Raw genomic sequence first — 20,768 nt, forward strand, 5'->3', positions numbered from 1 at the left:
GTGAGAGAGTGAGAGAGTGAGAGAGTGAGAGAGGGAGAGAGGGAGAGAGGGAGAGAGGGAGAGAGGGAGAGAGGGAGAGAGCGAGAGAGGGAGAGATGGAGAGACGGAGAGAGGGAGAGAGGGAGAGGGGAGAGGGGGAGAGGGGGAGAGGGGGAGAGGGAGAGAGGGAGAGTGAATGTGTGTGTGATTTTTTTTAAACTGTTTAATATTTCACTGGTCAAATTCATACATGAATATAATCAACACACACTATCATTACAAATGGATGGAAGGATGGACAGGGAATGACCATTATTTAAAGAGATGTAGGGATGGTTTCAGATAATATATTGTGACCATCCCCACTTTGTCAACATACTTTTTGGCAGGCAATTGCTACATCCTTTTTCATTCAAAAAAAAAAATGTTTTTTTTATTCCTTGTACATTAGTGTAGCTGCACAGGAGGCAAGGGCTCAGTTCTGAAATTAGTCTGAGTGGTCTTCATCCTTGACTGTGCAGGCACAGTATGCTCAGTGTTAAATATGCTCCCAGAGAGGGGAAACGGGGGGGGGGGGAGAAAAGATGGAAGAAAAGAACTTCCATTGCAAGAAGAGCCAGATGAAGACAGCAAGCTGGTTGAAACATTACACTTGAGCCTTGCATGTTGGGCAGCATTATTAGTTGGTGATATGATGTCTTCAGTTTTGAAGACAAAGCATGCTTTTCTTCTTCATTACAATGATGCACTTCAATCAATTTTTATATTACTACGAATCAAAATGATAATAAATGTGAAAGTAAATGATAAAATCTGTGTTATAGTTCCATTCCAGCTGTAATTTAAAATCGGAAACAAATGGATGACAAATCATGCTGAGACCGGAATATCATTAATCATCAAACAAACAGTTGACAAGCTCAAAATAAATGTTTTAAAATTAGAAATGAACTCATTGTTATAAATCAAGTCCTGGCTGTTATGATTCACTTTCACATGACCCAGCATTCTTGTTGTGGACAAAATATTTGTTTTGTTGACTTGTTGACACTTGAGACAAAATCTAAAGCAAGGTAAATGTGACATAACCATTCACCAACAAAATGATTAATAATGAATGGGGTTTAATACAAATTGGTGACACCACAACCACCTACAACTACTACTACTTCAATGAACTCGATTAATCTCACCTGGTTAGGTTTGACTCAAGTCTTTCACAAATTGACTGACCAGGTCTTGCGTTTGACGAGTAACGATTTGGGTAGGAATTTGGAATCTGTTTAGAGTGCTGGTGATAACTCAGCAACTCTTCACAAAAGACACCGTGGCATCTTTAACGTCCACCGATTAATGCGAGCAGACAGATCTCCAGCTTAATGTCCATCCGAGAGATGGCACAGTTTGTGATGTAACGTCCTGTAAAAGCACCGATCCAACAGTTAATAGTAGGTTCAGAAATCAAACCTAGTTAAGTGCGACAGTACTTCTGCACTATACTGTTGGGCAAAAAAAGAAGAAGAAAAACAGACAATTTGAAGACAAACCACTGAAAGAAATCAAAGCCTAATTGTTTGTGAGAAAGGTCAGAAATGGCTCCAATTATAAAATATATCAGTGTGTGGTCAGCTACACACTGTCTGTAACAACAGTGACTTTGGGGTTTGTGGGTTCAAGGGTAAGCAGACAGCGAGCTAGCTTTGACAGATACCATTGGTTAGTATAATGCATCTATGATCCTGGTGTAAATGTATCTATTGGAAGGTCACAGTAGCAGCCGATCCTTCCCAATCTATACCATGAGAGAGCTGTTTGTCTGTGTGTGTCACGATTTTTCTCAGAGATGGCTGAACGGATCCTTGTCAAACTTTCAGAGGTTCGTCAGTGAGTGCCAGGGGGTGTTTTAAGCAACAACCAAAAAAAAAAGTCAAAAATTTGGAAAGAGAAAGTTCGATTTTTTTTCTTTTTAATTGCTGTATAGTGCCGAACCTTTTAAAAGTAATGACAGTTATATTCAAGGACACATATGTATATATTTATACAAAACAATTACCAGACATGTAAATACAAATAAATCTCTTCCAGAAGCGGTTGAAGTTAGTGATACATCTTCTTCTTCTTCTTCTTCCTGAACGGCACCATATTTAGAGATTGAGGTTAGCCCTAACCCAGAAACATCGACGGCACATTTCCGAGCATCGAATAACATCCAATTCCACTTCTAAGGTAACACTTTTACAATGCCTCGTAACCAATAATCTACAGGGTGTTTACAAAGTCCCATTACCCCCTCCGCATAACCTTATAACTATAATGGACACACAAGAGGTATGAATGATAAATGTAAACTATGAATACACTAAACTTTTATTGTCATAAAAACCAAAGTTTTAACAATAACATATATATATATAAACAAAACGTACCAGGGAAGATGACAATGTGGGGATGGGTAATGAAACGGAAGACCAAGAAGGAGCTCAAAGAAGTAAAGAGTAAAGGTGGAGCCATCAGGAGGAACCTGGATAGGATTCGGATTTCAGCCACTACTTCACTACCCTCAAACCCATCCAGGCACAGCCAAGTGAGCTTTACAGAAAAATTTCTGCAAGAATTCACTTCTCCTTAGAGAGATACTGTAGATAACGAATGAGAGGAAGAGAGAGAAGAAGAGATGAAAAAGAGGAAAAAGGAAGAATTAGAGTGAATAAAGAGAATTGTGAATTTTTTTTAGAAAGAAGTGTGAAAGGAACAAAGAACAAAGATGTCAGGTGGAACCCAGGCAGATAGATTACAGCAATTACTCCCCAGGCTCAAACGCAGCAGCATGTTCAAGCTACTAGAGGTCCGTCAGCGGGGAAGCACAGTCCACACAGCATCGGGATAAGGTAAAAACATAATGAAACGAAAGACCAAGAAGGAACCCGAAGAAGTAAAGAGCAAAGATGGAGTCATCATGCGGAACCTGGATAGGATTCGGGTTTCAGCCGCTACTCCACAACCCTCAAAACCCATTACGGGACTTTGTGACCACCCTGTAAGGTACAGTACATTTCTCTATGTGCGAAGTTGATTTTGCAATCTCTTGGTTTCGGGTCTCATGGTCATTTGATAGTTGCAATTCCACGGGAATTCCGCAAATCTCACGGGACTGGGAGTTCAACAGGCGACCATGACAGGCCATTTTAAAATCGCTCTATCGTGCCTAAGCCTTTGCAGCTAAGTGAAAGGTAATATTAAATGATCCCAGACCCCATTTTCCTTAGTGTGTGTAGGAAAGTGTTTTAGGCCCCCCAACACATAGACCGGGCAACACCGGATACCCCTGCTAGTATTTTTTTTAAAGCTTACTTTGGATAGTTGTTAAACAGGACTACTTATGTAATGCCATTCGTTGTGAATTATGCTAATAATGAGCAATGTTGCCAATACAATGTCAATACATCTCAAAAAAAAAATCCCTTGCTAAAAAACAACTTGCCATTGGGAGAATTGCTACTATAGAGCAAAAGCACCAACTATAACAATCGCTTAGGGTAAGGCTTAGGTCTGACGTTTACACCAGCAATCTTCATCAGACACGAGGAGGGCAATGGCCAGGAGCTAAATAGCTTTATTGGTTGGGTGGAGGGAAAAAGGATGTGGCGGGAGGAGGAGTGGAAGAGGGACAGGAGGAAGAAGGATATCAAACACATGTGCTGCCCCTCAGTATCCAACCTGGGCCCTCCTCCACTCCTGATGGAAGTTTATACCGGCAGTTAACATTCCTTACCTGAACTCAGTTAACTACTTCCTCTGAAATGAAAATGTTCCCTGGTAATTTATAGTTTGTTGATGATATTCACTGTTGTGAAAATGATACATATATCATCCTTACATCTGAGGTTTGTATAAGCTTAGGGTTAAATACACAGGACTTTCCACTCTGTACCAAAGTGGATCGTTAAGTGGTCAAGTTGGTAAAGATGAGTTTTTAGAAGTCTCCTTTGGGTTCGATTTCCATGGCCAAGAGCAGCATGTTGTGGAATTGAATAGTACAGTATTTTATAATTTGCTTTGCATTTAAGAGATTGCATATTGTATGGAAGCAGGTCGACTTGCTTTTGACTGGAGTTTGGGGATGTGGATTAGTAGGCTGAGAGTTGGCTCTTGGGAGAAAGAAAAGGGAAGAGCAGATTATATACTCTGCCATAAACAAAAAAACCTGAACACATGATTACTGTTGATGGCATTAATGTATGGGATATCATGGGACACAGATGAGGCACAATCCTCTACCAGATATGAATGCTGAATAATTGCAGGTCCATTTCATTGTGATCTAATCACGTAATTCTGTGTTGTGGCGAATATTTTCACAAAGGGATCCAATGTGGAAGTAACAATCTCAATACTGGGTATTGTCCAACTACGGCAGCAGTCACCGAATCGAGGTTCAGAAAGTGTGTTAGTTGTATCCTTGGCAGTTTGAAACCGATTGTGTAGATGGGTCATGCAAATGCATCGATCCTGAGCGGGAATCATTATCTTGGGATGTCTACTTCTTGGCCTCTTGGTGGTTGATCCAGTGACTTGATAACGTCTTCTGAGGTCATAAACACTTCCTCTCCTCATATTAAAGAGTCTTACAACATGATTAATGGACGACCATGCTTGAATGAAGGTGTCCAATGGTTTGATTCCTCTCATTCTGACAGACATGGCATTATAATGGATCGTTAAGGAATGTAATGGGTGTGTTTTTTTGCATGAGCCACACATTGGTATCTCGGAAAGGTTTTCAAATTTGCCCAGAATGTCTCTTCATGTCAGGTCAGGGCTGGCAGCATACGCCGGAGCAGTGCGTTGCTGCGTCCACTTTCCGCGGGTACTCCAGGGGCCTCCGTCTGGCCAACCCCCAGACAGATGCCTGGCCTATCCCCATCTCCTTAAGATACTGATCAACCTGCTGCAACCACGAGGCACATGGTCGGCCCATTGGCCTCCTCCATTCATGATGCACCCTCACCGAGAGAATCTAATGAGCAGGATCAGCTTCAGGAAAACAAGACACATGTCCATACAGCCGCAGCTGACGCTCATGGACTATGCAGGTAACAAACCTCATTTGAGTCTCTCTCAGTTGGACACAAAGTCTGACCAGCAATAGCCAAGGATTCTCCGAAGAGACCTGGTACCAAAGGAATTAAGTCTCCGTCTCAGATCCCTGGTCAGAGTCCAAGTCTCACAAAGCCTGGTGTTGGCTTAGTATCCCAGGATCCTGAGTTAAAGCCCCGTTGGCTGCTGAATTAACACCAGGGGGTTGACTCAGCCTGTCATCCATCTGAGGTCGGCGAAGTGAGTACCAGTGTACTGGTCCCGGTGTATGCCCCGGTTAGAATAGGTGTACCATATCCCTGTGTGTCGTAAGAGGCGACCAGGGTTGGCGTCAGGAAGGGCATCCGGCCATAAAAAAAAACATTGCCTCAAGAAAAAGCCTAACCCCTGCACAGCAGGGAAAAATGGCTGTAAAAACGGTCATTATTATAATATTAGTCCAAGTCTCACATCCATAGAGAAAGACTAGAAGCACCAAGGACCTGAAGACTCAGACTTTTGTCCTCCCACACAGGTACTGGTAGCACCACACCCAATGATCCAGTGAATCCATGACTACCCAGGCCCAACCCAAATGTCTATTGACCTCTGACTCACAGCCAGCAGAGACATGAATATCACTGCCAAGGTAAGTGAATCTCTCCATGACCTCAACATCCTCACCACAAACAGGCACAGACAGGACAGCAGCATCCAAGATGTCATTGAAAACTTGGATATTAGTTTTGACTCAGGAAACCGGTAATCCCAGCAGCTCAGGCTCCTCATTCAGCACCTCGAGGGCCCCCAAAAGGATATTGAGAGTTTACGCAAAGACGACTGCATCATCTGCAGATTGGTCAATGCAGCTTGATCTCTCTGACATCCTTCCCAGAATCTTGTCCAAACAAGCACTGAAAAGTGTGGGGCCAGAACACACCCCCGAAGAACTCCAGTCTTCTTCTTCTTCTTCTTCTTCTTCTTCTTCTTTCGGCTGCTCCCAGAAGGGGTTGCCACAGCGGATCATCCGTTATGATCCACATAATGATTTGGCACAGGTTTTACGCCGGATGCCCTTCCTGACGCAACCCTGGTGGCCTCTTACGACACAGGGATATGGTGCACCTATTCTAACCGGGGCATACACTGGGCCCAGTACACTGGTACTCACTTCACTGACCTCGGAAGGATGACAGGCTGAGTCAACCTCCTGGTGTGTATTAATTCAAGCGGCCAACGGGGCTTGAATTCAGGACCTTTTGGATCCCAATCCGCTACCCTAACCACTACGCCAACACCAAGCTAGAAGAACTCCAGTAACAACTGAAAATAAGTCAGAGATGGTATCACCACATTTCACAGCACTCTCTGTCCGAGAGTATAGTTCAGACATCAGATTGATCAGTTTTGGTGGCACCCGACAAAGACCAAGAATCCTCCAGAGGGCATCCCGATTCACTGAATCGAACGCTTTGCAGAGATCAACATCAGCTGCAAGCAGCCCCTGCCGAAACTCTCGTCTGCATTCGGTGAGGACCTGAAGGGCAAGGATACGGTCAATCGTTGACCTCTTTGGTGTAAAGCGTGATTGCTCTGGGTGCTATTGCTCAAGCAGATGGTGGCGAATCCTCTCAATAATTATCCAGAGCAAAGACTTTACTCGGAACAGAGAGCAGCGTCACCCCTCAGTAGTTGTTGCAATCCTGGCGACCACCCTTCCCTTTCCAGAGAGGGACAACAAGGCCCCTCTTCCAGTAAGTTGGGATGATGCCTGTGTTCCAGGCAGAGCACAGAACTGCATTCAACGACACGAGTGCAGCATTTCCACCAGCTTTGAGAAGTTCAGCATGGATGCCACAGATACCAGGAGCTTTACCCCATTTCAGCCGGTTCACCGCAGCCTATGTTTCCACAAATGAAGGTGGATCACAGTAGATTGGAGGGTCAGCATTAGGGATAGTAACACCCCTGACATCCAACTCAACAGCTGGTGGATCAGCCAGGTAGAGCCGCTCAAAGTAACCGGCCAAGCGAGCCTTCACTACGGACTCCTCTGTCAAGAGCCAACCACTTTCTGCTCTTACTGCAGTACACCAAGGGACGCGCTTGGAGGAACGCAATGGGCGAACTGCCCTCCAAGCAGGACGAGAATCACTTGACCACAGGTGATTCTCTACCCCCTCACAGATTCCTCACACATAGGCCTCCTTGTCCACCCTCAGCACACTTACAGTTTTACACCTCAACTCCCTGAACAGCTCAGCTCTGCCATCAAGCCTGGCCCTGTCACTCTAATCAATGTTATCCAGTGTCCCTTGAGAGACAAAATGCTTCGCCCTACGGTGAGTGCCAAGACCACTGGCAACATCAAGGATGGTGGTCCTGAAGGTACTCCACGACTCTTGAGGATTCTGCAAAACACCCAGACCCCCCAAATCCCCACTCAGCCTGCTCGCAAACTCCTCAGCTACCTGCTCATCCTTGAGCTTGCCAACATACAGCCGAGGCTGGGATGGTACCATTTTCCCAGATTTATGCTGCAACTTCAGAGTTGCTACCACAAGCCTGTGGTCATTATTGAGGAAGTGAGCATTCCGATAGACCCTGCAGTTCTGGATCATCCTCCAGTGACCATCAACTAGTACATGGTCACTCTGCTTTGCCACACCACGAGCAATGGAATACCAAGTCCAGTGATGAGCCTGTGGGCTCTGAAACCATGAACCAGCCACCCTAAGTCCATGACTTCTTGCAAAGTCAAGGAAATTAGTGCTATTCTGGTTCACAGTTGCAGACCCATAGGGACCAACACATGTCTCATAACCATCCCTATCAGTTCCAGTCGATGCATTGAAATCCCCCATGACGAGAATAGTATCTCGCCTGGGGCACTGATCAACTGTAGACTCGAGCATGGCAAAGAATGCCTCCTTCACGGTGAGATCACTCGCCTAAATCAGAGCATGTACAGAGAGCAGGGAAACGACACCCAAGGAGTGACGAATTCTTATTCTCATAATCCGCTCGTTGACCGGTGTTACCTCAATTATCATTTTTGTCAGCTTATTAGACACAGCTGCGACAACTCCTTGAGTATGGTAACCATCAGAGCAACCAGACCAATAGTATGTGTAACCACCCACCATGATCTCGCCACTATGTGGTCTCTGAACCTCAGAGAGTGCTGCATTACCGATGTTCAAACGCTTGAGCTCAGATGATAAAAGACAGGTGATCATCTTCTCTTCGGGGTCAGACATTCCAGGCACTCACCTGAAGGGACCACCTCAGGTTAACCCAAGGAGACTGCAGTCTGGTGGACGACACCTTAGCACCACTCCACCACACACCACCGCAATCTAAACCCAGGAAGTTTACCCCATGCTTTTCCATGTTAAGGTGAAGAGAAACAAACGTGTTCAGGTGTAGAGATAGCTTACCATGGCATTTTTCCGAGGCCGCTTTTAATAACAACAATATGATGATGATCATCAACGATTTTCCGTCAATGATATATACATATGTACACATATAGTTTGGACACCTGGATATTTAGCAACTGAATATTTACTTTCATCCTTGAGATGAACAAAAAAAAAAAATCAAACAAACTGAGAATCAAGTGCAGTTACAAAAACAAAAGTCATCCTTTATTCATTGTTGTCAGTCATGTACACTGTAAAGTGAAAGCAATTACATGTGTGCAAAACCAGCCTTTTATAGGGAAACAATGGAGATGAATCACTGTGTCGCCTTCACCTTCTTTGCCTTACTCTTTTTGTCTTTCTTTTTGAGACCATCCATATTGGCACGGAGCAGGTTGGAATACGCCTACACAACAGGCACGTTATGACATCCAGTCATGTTATTTGGAAAACTGTATTAACATTCATAAAGAGCAATGAAGAGTGATAAAGTAAACCCTTACCATCAGAAACTTGTTCACTTCTTTTGTTCCAATCTGAAAGGCAATCATTAACAAAAGGATGGGTTATCATAGCTATGATCAAACTGTTCTCCAAGAGAACCTTAACAAAGAAAGTCAAAATCTCATAAGCTAAGAAGTTGGAAAGATGTCATCGTACAAAAATAAGCAATTTCTTGTCTGTCTATCTAACCGTGATACATTCGGTCGTTGCTTATCCAATCTCAACCAAACTAGCCAGGAGGACTAAGGCTCACACGACGGAGGTTGTCATGACTTCATTTGTCCCCCTCCCCAAAGGGGTTTTCCGTCTTGGATAAATACCATGTTAAGGTGTAGAGATAGCTTACAATGGCATTTTTCAAAGACCACTTCTAATAACACCAATATGATCATCATCATCAACTATTTTCAGTCCACTGCTGGACGAAAGCCTCAGCATGTTGACGCCATATTGCTCTTTTTACCTCCACCACCTTACCTCTGATATCTCAAAAAGTTGTGGATGGATCCGATGAAATTTTATGGACAGGTTCGGTGTGTGACAAGGACAAACTCATGAGATTTTGGTGAAGATCCGGATCCAGATCCGACGACTAGAATTTTTTATGTGATTCTTCACCATTGAGAGATATGGCCAAAAACGATATATAGCATGATATCTCAAAAAGTTGTGTTCGGATTCAGACAAAACTTGGTGGACATGTTGGGTGGGTGACAAGGACTAATTTATTCAATTTTGGTGAAGATCTAAATCCGAATCTGGATATGATAATTATTTAATTTTCTATGTTATTCTTCACCATTGACAGATAGGGCCAAAAACGATATATACCTTGACATTTCAAAAATGTAATGGGCCCGATATGTTCTAGTGGACCAGGCATTGCGTGGTGGAGGTATTCGCTCTACCGAGTGCCCTTCTCGTTCTTTCTTTGTTGTTCCAATTGACTCTTCCCCAATATTTGTCTATTTCATCCCTCCATTATAGATGTGGTCTTCCCCTGTTCCTGTTGCCATCCATAGGTCTCTGTTATTAATATTGTTGTCCACCTGTTATCTGACCTTCTGCTCATGTGGCCTGCCCATTTTTATTTCCTGAGTTTGATTATTTCTAAGATATCCTGAGTTTTGGTTTGTTCTCTGATCCAATATGATAATAGCATAATATTAATGTTATTACAAAACAATATTAATACTAATAATATTCCACACTCCCCAAGGGGTTTTTCCTCCTTGGACATAAGCCATGTAAAGGAAAATAGCTTATCGTGGCATTTTTTTTTTCCCAAGGCCGCTTCTCATAACAACGTGTGTAATCGTCTGGTTAAATATCAGTCATAAATAACATAAAATTATAAGCAAAATGAGTGCCAGAATTTTGGATGAATACAAGAAAGTCTGAAATTAAGGGTTATTTCTCAAAAATAAATCCAGACTGAAGAGGAGTAGAAGATAGTCCTCAATAAATGACAAATTTCATGCAAGTACAGGACAAAAAAGAGAATCACATCATCAAGACTTTTTGTGTTATACTTTAGAGATTAGCACTGAGAAAGCCAGATTGGAAATCCCAAATTAAAGATGAAAAACAAAATGGACAGTTATTTTTCTTTCTCTCTTTTACAGGAGCAAGGGTCATGCTCATGGAAGAGCAAGGCAGAACTGTCAGTGAGACAAACATCAAGGGAATGAAGAAACAGGAAAAAAAGTAAATAGAGGGAAAGGGTGGAGTGAGAGGGGGGAAAAGGGGGAGGGGGCGGTAACACTGAAAATAGTAAGTAAAATTGTTGAGTTAGGAAAGGTTAATGGGGGGGGGTAATAAAGATAAAGAGTCAGAAATAGAGATGACAAGAGTTGGCAGTGCACTGCTTGCTTTAAGTCCTAAAGGGAAGTGTGGAACAGAACAGCTATTGGAAGGTGATTCCATAGATGGGTGAAACACGGAATAAATGAGTTGAGGTGAGCAGTCAGAATGGAATTTGCAAGTTTAACCAGGAGGAGGTCACTGGAAGATCGTGTGCATCTTAGAGTTGCTGGGGAGGGACGGAAGACCAAGAGAGCAACGGTGGAGAATATACAGTTGAAAACAGAAACCACCAACATGCCTGTGGTTTGAGAGTAACATACCCTCTGATTAGCCCTAATAATAAGCCTGGTGTTGGCTTAGTGGTTAGGGTGGCGGCTTGGGATCCTCGGGTCCTGAGTTCAAGCCCCGTTGGCCGCTGAATTAAAATACACCAGGAGGTTGACGCAGCCTGTCATCCTTCCGAGGTCGGCAAAATAAGTACCAATGTACTGGTAAGGGACAACTGCATCAGCGGCAGAGCCGCGTCCCAACCAATGATGCAACCAGCAGCTACAGGGAGAGGAAGAGAGGAAGAGAGGAAGAGAGGAAGAGAGGAAGAGAGGAAGAGAGGAAGAGAGGAAGAGAGGAAGAGAGGAAGAGAGGAAGAGAGGAAGAGAGGAAGAGAGGAAGAGAGGAAGAGAGGAAGAGAGGAAGAGAGGAAGAGAGGAAGAGAGAGAGAGCCCTAATAATGGGAGATTCAAATGATTTTGAGAGCTACAAGTTCCACAGAATCCAGGAGAGACACATGAGATGCTGGGGCACCAGTCCATAGCAGGAAGCAGTTCTCCAATGCACTACCGGCAAAGGCCTTGTAAACTTGAGTAGCTTTTATTTTCCAAATAAAGAAAGACTAGGATCAACAAAGGATTCCCTGTCTGTGGCTGGCTTTGGGGGATAGCTTTGCTACGTGAAAAGCCCAGCAGAGGCCATGGTTGATGGTGAGACGTAGAAGTTCAAAAGAGTGAACCTCCTCCAGTGGAAGACGAAGGAAACAGATATGTGGGTTTGTTTTTACGATCATTCTGGAGCCATAGAGTATGACTGAAATTTCCCAGCATTGAAAGACACGTTCCATTTATCAGATCAGCAGAGAGATACAGCTGCTGTCTGCCTTGCAGAGGGATGTCGAGTACTGCACGACACAATGTGGAGTTGTCTGCAAAAATGAAGAGGTTTTCCAGAGCATCGGAGGGGTCATTCAAATAGATCAGGAACAAAACTGGGCAAAAAATACTGCCTTGGGAAACTCCAGCTTCCACAGCGAAAGGAGAGAAGAGGGTTGTATTGATGGCAACATGTTGACTGTGAGTGGACTTTGCACAACTAGAACCTCACTCTTCGACAGACAGATATGACTCTGTCCACATTATTACAAAATTGTACAAACTCGTACCAAGTTTGATTTAAATCCCTGAACCCAGATTCAAAAAAATGTAATAATTCTGGCTGCCAGACCATGCGTCCGATCAGGTTGAAATTTAAAATATATATTCCCCATCAGGACACGATCATAATTGGGAAGTTTTGCGTCGATCGCCGAAGCGGTTCAAGAGAAATAATTTTATTCAAAGATTTTCATTCAATCCAATATGGCTGACAGACCATGTGACCTATCAATTATTCGGGAACAACCTGGTATCCCCAAGGCTTGGGGAACATGTGTGTGACGTTTCCCCTTGATATGTCTTGCCGTTCTGGAGAAGAATATTTTTAAAGGTTTATTCTTCAAAAAAAATCATAGCTGCCAAACCATGTGACCTATGACATCATAGGTGGAGAACGTTTTGTTCCTTATGGATAGGCAATCATACTTGTAAAATTTTGCCACAATCTGTTCAGCCATTTTGGAGAAGAAGAAGCATGTGATCAATGATGTCATCAATCCCCCCCCCCAAACAATTTAGCCCAAAATGACTCAAAAATTCATCCTGATCGGATAAAGCATTTGACATGTAATTATGACGTCATTACGAAAGCTGAAACATCATCACCATCATCAAAAAAAAAAAAATAATCACACTTGTTTCCCATTGCGAATACTTGACATGAGCCAAGTTTCAATTTATCTCTGTGGAGCGGTTTCGGTGAAAGAGGTCCAAAGTTTTTCCTTTTTTCCAACATATCTGCCACAACACATGACCGATGATGTCGTAATTATCATTAAAACATTCTACATGACTAACACTGAACAACAAATTTCAAAATTTTTTTTTTACTGGAGATGTGTAAAGTGATTAAGACTAATTTGGGTATGCTGATTTCAAAAATCATAACCGTTTTGCTGTATCACGTCAGGATTTTCAGGAACAGAAATATTCCCATTGCCTAGAAGTCAGGATTTCAATGAAATTTACATATGTCTTTAACATGTCTATTTCGTACAATTGTTGTTAACTTGTGTTATATTTCTTTCTTTCAGATAAAGATGAGTAGGCGTTCCTGTACCAATCATCCTGACAACTTCTGTTATGTCTGTGGTCGGTATACCAAAAAAGATCAACAGCGAAGTATATCTACAGCAGTGAAAATGAAGGCCGCCTACTTTCACTACTTCGGGTGTAAGGTGGGGGACCAAGAACAGAGCTGTGCACCACACATCTGCTGCACAAGCTGTCACACAACCTTGACTCAGTGGTTGGTGGGCAAGCGCGCGAGCATGCCATTTGCGGTGCCCATGATATGGCGTGAGCCGCAGAATCATCATGATGATTGTTATTTCTGCTGCACAAGCATCGCCGGCTTCAACAAGAAGAATAAAGGTCACATCAAGTACGCTGACTGCTTCTCTGCTCGTGAACCTGTGCCTCATGATGACGAGAACCCCGTTCCAACACCTCCAGCTGATCAGAACATAGCTGTAAGCAGTGGTGAAGAGGATGGTGATGATGAACCTTTTGAACCCGACACTCAAGAATCACACCTTCTGAACCAGGGAGACTTAAATGATCTTGTAAGAGATCTCTCGCTGTCAAAGGCGAAGGCAGAGCTGCTTGGATCAAGGCTGCAGCAGTGGAATCTACTTGAACCTAACACCAAGATATCCTTGTTCAGAGCATGTCACAGAGACATGGCTGAGTTCTTTGAGATGGAAGACACGATGACATTCTGCAGTGACATCAACGGTCTGTTGAAAGAACTTGGGTGTGATCACGATCCTGCAGACTGGCACCTCTTCATCGACTCGGGGAAGAACAGCTTGAAGGCTGTTTTGCTCTACAATGGCAACGAGAAACCATCAGTCCCACTGGCTCACGCGTTCGGCATGACAGAGACCTATGAGACTATGCGGCAGCTGCTTGATTCCATCAAGTGCAATGACTTCAACTGGCACATCTGCGGAGACTTGAAAGTGGTTGCGCTGTTGTTAGGGCTGCAGTCAGGCTACACGAAATACATGTGCTTCCTTTGTCTCTGGGATAGCAGAGACGACAAGAATCACTGGACGAAGCAAGATTGGGAAGAGCGAAAAGAGTATGTACCTGGTCGACACAACGTGAAGCATGTCGCCCTTGTCGACCCAGCCAAGGTTTTCCTTCCACCACTCCACATAAAGCTCGGCTTGATGAAAAGTTTTGTACGGGCAATGGATCTGAATGGGCGTGGGTTTTTATACCTCAAGGAAAATTTTGGCAACACCTTGTCGGAGGCCAAGATCAAGGCTGGTGTCTTTGTTGGACTGCAAATCCGACAGATTATGAAGGACGAAACTTTTCCGACAACTCTAAACCCCAAAGAGCTGGCAGCGTGGAGGAGCTTCAAAGCTGTGACGGACAACTTCTTGGGGAACGAGCGCGCGGACAACTATGAAGAAATAGTGCAGCAGCTGCTGGAGTCCTTCAGGAAACTTGGCTCCAGGATGTCCCTGAAAATCCATTTCCTACACCAGCACCTGAACTTCTTCCCTGACAACTTGGGAGCAGTCTCGGACGAGCACGGCGAGCGATTCCACCAAGAGATTTCACTCATGGAGACGCGTTACCAAGGGCGGCACAACCCGAACATGATGGGCGATTTCTGCTGGTTCCTGCATCGTGAAACTGACACAGAGCAGCACAAACGCAAAGCCAAATGCCTAAAGCATTTTTAATTACATTCTAGTGGAGTTTTTCTGTAATTTCTATAATTTTGAAGCATTCATGATGAAATAAATGAATGAATGAATTTTTGTAAATTTCATTGAAATCCTGACTTCTAGGAAATGGGAATATTTCTGTTCCTGAAAATCCTGACGTGATACAGCAAAACGGTTATGATTTTTGAAATCAGCGTACCCAAATTAGTCTAAATCACTTTACACATCTCCAGTAAAAAATTTTTGTTGTTCAGTGTAATCACACCTATGGTGAAAATTTCGTGCCAATCGCATAAGCGATTGCAGAGAAAACAGAGAAAATTAGCATGGATGGATGTACGTACATACGGACAACCCAAAAACATAATGCCAATGGTGACTTCGTCAGCAGAGCGATAATTAACTAAAATTATTCTTAGGACTATAGGAACGAAAAAAATGAAGCCATTCCAGCACAAACTAGAATGGCACTTGGAAGCGTGTATACCTCCGCCGGGCTGAACAGTTTATGTTTTGTATTCTACTGATCAGCCAGATATGCATCCTAACCCGAACCAAAATCTAATCGGCTTGTTCTTGTCACCTACGCAACTTATCCACCAAGTATTGTACTAACCCGTCCATAACCTTTTGAAATATTATGCTATATTGTTGTGGGCCGGGGTTCGGCGGCGATAAACGACCACGAGGTGGAGCAGTAGAGTCGTCTCCCACCGAACACCCGGAATTTAGGTCGTGACTCTCGGATAAGTCCGAGAGTTCACGGGTCCCTTAGCGGACTGTGGTCGCCAATATTTTGACGGCGTTGGGTAGGGTTAATTTCCTAATTTTAATATACCTAAATACCCACGTCGTCCAACTACCGGGGAAAAGCACACCCTCGACGGACCTCGGGCAGAACGGACCGTTTACCGAGCCCGATCCAGGTGTAAACCGAGCGAAGATTACCAAGATCGGTCGGTCCAAATGATCAACTTACCGGCCCGAACAGCCTTAATATTTCTCAATACGCACCTTGCGAGGCCAATGAAGGAAAGCACAGAAAACGAGCTGGTACATTTAACAGGGGTTTATTTATAACAATAATCAGGGAGGGGAAGCACAAAAAGAGCAGAGTTATCAAGAATAAAAGAAAATGTAATTTACAAGGAAAGGAAAACACTTATACAATTCTACTTACACATGGGGCCCACATGCACGCGCGCACGCACACACGCACACACACACGAAACTGGACCCCGTGTGTCTATTCGGTAGAGCCGGGCCGGGGTACCTGTTCCGCATTGTGCGGTCACACCAACCCCGAACCACCACAGTGGGACTTGAACCCACGACGTTGGCGTTGTCAGCACCAAGACTGCAGACCGCTCAAAAATGACCACAGACCGCGCCGCAATCGCCACCAGGACTGCAGACTGCGCAACCACGACCACAGACCGTGCCACAATCACCACCAGGACTGCAGACCGCTCAACCACGACCACAGACCGCGCCGCAATCACCACTAGGACTGCAGACCGCTCAACCACGAACACCGATCGCGCCGCAATCGCCACGAACACTCCTGTCTGCCATCCTCTCGTCTCTTTTTCTCTCTTGAGGTGGGAGGGGTTTCTTTCCTCGCCACTTGCCTCCTGATTGGACGAGGGGTTGTTGGACGACTCTTGGTCACCCTCCCGATTGACTGGGGCACGCGTGTGGTGCTCGCCCCTCGCTCATTGGCTGGAGGAAACGTCCATGCCCTTCCTTGGGGCGGAGCCTCGATCTGAGACGATGGAGGCTCCGCCCACGCCTTCAGCCAAAAACACATGGGTAATGGCGACCGGGTCGAGTGTGGGACGGTGGCGTTGTTGTTGTAGTTGTAGTTGTTGTTGTAAAAACCTAACTAAAAATAACTCGTAGCGCACACATGTAATTCCCATTAGACAGAAGGAGGTATTCTAACTGTAAACACATACTTATCAAAATAACTAAGCCACGGTGACTACTGTCTGTGTGCAAAAGGCTTCCAGATTCGTAACAATATATCGTTTTTGGTCCGATCTCTCAATGATGAAGAATCACTTACAAAAAAAAAACTTATCATATCTGGATCCGAATCTTCACCAAAACTGAAACAATTTGTCCTCGTCACACACCCAACCTGTCCACCAAGTTTCATCCAACTCCACCAATAACATTTTGAGATATCCTGCTCACAGACAAATAGACGGACAAACAGGGGTTAAAATATAACCACTGCCCATCTTTGGTGGCAAAGCAATTAACGAAAAACTCATATATGGATCCGGATCTTCACCAAAATCTAAACAATCGGTCTTTGTCACTCACTCAACCTGTCAAACAAGTTCAGTCCGAATCCGTCCGCAACTTTTTGAGATATTCAGCCAGACAGACAGACAGACAGACAGACCAGTGAAAACACAACCTCCGTCCACCCTCGGTGGTGAGGTAACAAAACAAGACCGAGCATTTAACAATGAAGAGCATCACCGAGGAGGAGCTGCATGTGCGCACACATGCACACTGATTAAAATAGTCTCTACGGAAACACGTAGAGCTAATTTATATGGCCTTAACATTCAGAACATATGAAAACTTGTAGCGATTACTCTCCACACTTGCTTTTCCATGCCCTTTGGGGAGTACTGCAGAGTTGAATGATGTGCCGGGTCTTCCACATTATTGATAAAATTTATTGCACCCTATTGTTGTGTGAAGCAGTGCAATTTACTTTTGCAAACCTCAGAAGAAATTGCTTGCACTTGCCGTGTTGTATTTTTCTCTGGCATTGCAAAATGTCGACCTTCCTGATAATGGGATCTCCTCCTCTTCCACAGGAATGTCCAATGATTTTGGGGCCTTATCTCACGAAGATTGCAGATGAAGCACAAGAAACACTTCAAGTATAACTGCGGTGGAATTGCTCCAGCACAAGAGTTGCAAATGGAACAATAACGCAGTAGAAACCTCTACTACGAGCCTTCCACAAATCAGCTCAGCTATGAGCTTTAGACACGTGTAAAAATAAATGTCTTACCACTGTACTCATCCTGCGCTTGCCATCTGTTGCCCGAAGCAAACACTTGTTTTCTCCTGGTTCTGTGCTGGTCTCGACACTCTTCTTGGGCAGAGGCTTGGTACGTCCATCATCTGCAACACACAAAAGCTGCCTCAATTCCCACAAGTGAATAAAAGGAAATTCGAATATACAAGTTGTATACAAGCTCAATACTTAGCAGACATGCTTTTCAATGGCAAATGACAAGAGAAGGTTTACAAAATGAAGACGTGAGGTGCAAGGCCAAGCGTTAAAACAATAAGTCCAAGGAACTTCCTTGTTACAGGGTGTAATACAGGGTGTTACAGGAGAAACAGTGCAGTAGAGACTTAACACCTCTTGTGTAATCAAAAAAAAGTCTTGCAGAGAAAAGTATTTATTGTCAAATACAACAAAGACACACAAGAGGTAACAGGAGATTTGATTTTGATAAATATTGAACAGTTGCAGCAAATTTATAGCAAATGCCGAAAGTACGACCCGTTCATTTGTGGGCAAAGTTGGACACGTCGGCACGTTTTGAAACTCTCGCTGTACAGTCATTCATCCTGGATGCCATGGATATCGATTCTATCGTTTGGGGAATGGTTCCATAAAAGGTGTTTTTGAGCTTTCCCCACACCAGATAATGGTCTGGAGGAGTTAAGTTGGGAGAATGAGGTGGCCATAAACTACGAGACGTGATGCGATCTTCAAGATCTGTCCTGACGATGCATGCTTGCATGTGCTGTGTGTGCAGTTGCACCACCGTGCTGGAACCATCCACCACGTTTCTCCTCTTCTGTTAGATCGTTGAAAAACTGCTGGAGAATATCATTAATGTACCATTCGGAATCTATGATATCGTCAAAAAATATTGGTCCAATAACATGCCTTCTGGGAAGGGTACACAATACACCATTTTTTTGATGATGCAATGGTTTTCGAAGATTGCAAGGGATTCCCTGTGGCCAAAATCTTGGTGTTCTGGCCATTTATGTCATCAGATGACAGACGTGGAGCCATGATTCATCTGTAAAGAAGGTGCAGTCTACAACCCAATCCCCTTGTTTTAGCCTCCGTTGGACTTGGTCCGAAACGGAGGCTTATGGATTTGGTCTCGATTTTCATGTCCGTGCTTGTGTGCGTGCATGCCCGCAACCATATCTTAGACATGTATGTACCGATATTATTTGAAATTAGCACAAAGACAACAAACGATGGCATACGCATGTGCATTATTTTGTTTCACGATGCAATCGAAGATAGCCGACTGGTGGCCATTTTAGTTGAACCCCCCCCTCTCCCCTGAGATTGAACACATCCTCAACCATTTCTCAGGCATGCATTCACCGATGTTGTTCAAACATGGCACACAGATAATAAATGACGACTTACATAAGCACGTCATTTTTTTTCGAGATCAGATCCAAGATGGCCGACTGGTGGCCATTTTGTTACTTAAATGTGTCCCCAACCATTTCAGACATGCATGGTCTGATTTTGTTCAAACTTGGCACAAGTACAGTACATGATGGCATACACATGCTCCTCACTATATTTTGCAATCTGATCAAAGATGGCTGACTGGTAGACTAGTAAATATTAGAGTTGTACATAAATATGAACTGGTAGATGAGCCCTTTAACTCCGTATGGCAAAATTACTAAAACAATGGGGGCTATGACATCTTATGTCTTTTTTACTCGTCTTCTATAAAATTTTGGAGCCATTAACAGAATGATGTTCTTCGTCTCCGAGTGCAAGTTCATGAACAATATGCACTTTACAGGGACCAAACCTCACCTCCAAAGCCAGTCGCCAACTGGGAATCCTCCATCGTACAAAGTCCTTCTTCGGCCCTCCTGAGCTCCTGCCCACGAACAAAGCTTTTGTCTGTATCCTGATAAAGTACCGCTCTCCTCTCTGGGCTGGTGCTCCTGCCTCCCACCTTTCTCGGTTTCACGCTGTAGAAACCAAGGCATTTCAGATCATTGGCATCTCCCGCAATGAGGCCGAGTCTTTGGGCCTCTCACTCAATCACCGCAGGTTGGTCGGTGGTCTTTGTCTTCTACCGTCTCCTCTCCAGCCTCGCACCCCTGCTCTCTCTGCAATTTGTCCCCACCACATTTCCACAGGGCGCTCAAGGTCCGCCAACAACCCCCTTCTGGTAAAACTACCAAAATCACGAATCACTGCTCACCTTCACTCTTTCATTCCTCCTTTTTCCCACCTTTGGAATAAACTCGCTCACTCTATTCTTTCCCATTCTTCCCTCCAGGCCTTCAAAACAGCTGTTCACCACCACCTCTTATCATCCTCCATCCAAATCCTCGATCTTTTCTACACTCGATAAAGCACCCAAGCCCACCTCCTTCAAATCCCCTGCTTTCCTTCCTGAAAGTCCCTGTAATGTCCATCTTCTATTCCCCATCCCATCCCTCTCCTTTCCACAGATCTCCTAATGCCTCTGTTCTGAACTGTATTGTCCCTCCCACTCCCTCCCCTCTTGTCTCATGCCCCCTTGTGGTGCGTTGTGTGTTAGCTCTCACACAAGCCTCGACAAGGTACACAAAAAAAACAAACAAACAAAAAAAACTGCATTATTACTTTGTCCAGCTCTATTGGTCGAGGTTTGTGAGACACATACTTGTCGCGACGAGCGTCGCAGAGATTTTTATTGGGCTCATTTGCAAACGGTTGCCAATATCCTGCAATAGCACATCTGTGACAACCTTCGGCCAACCACTTTGAGACTTGTCTGCAATGCTACTGGTTTCCCAAAACTTTGCAATCAATGCTTTTACCCAATCTCAATGGGGCAATC

General features: G+C 44.1%; 1 protein-coding gene across 1 annotated transcript in view; it reads right to left on the minus strand.

Annotated features, from left to right (window-relative positions):
• Positions 1–8,678: 8,678 nt before the first annotated feature.
• Positions 8,679–20,768, minus strand: part of SRP14 (signal recognition particle 14) — a 31,899-nt gene continuing 19,809 nt past the window's right edge. The window contains exons 3-5 of the mRNA XM_085862414.1: positions 17,942–18,054; positions 8,984–9,016; positions 8,679–8,886 (exon numbers count right to left, since the gene is read on the minus strand). Of these exons, the coding sequence (XP_085718540.1) occupies positions 8,797–8,886; positions 8,984–9,016; positions 17,942–18,054 (236 nt within the window). The 3' untranslated portion in view covers positions 8,679–8,796. The remainder of the gene's footprint in view (positions 8,887–8,983; positions 9,017–17,941; positions 18,055–20,768) is intronic.

This window comes from Eptatretus burgeri, chromosome 2, assembly GCF_056783735.1.
Source record: "Eptatretus burgeri isolate ZD-2024b chromosome 2, Ebu_testis_v1, whole genome shotgun sequence".
NCBI lineage: Eukaryota > Metazoa > Chordata > Myxini > Myxiniformes > Myxinidae > Eptatretus > Eptatretus burgeri.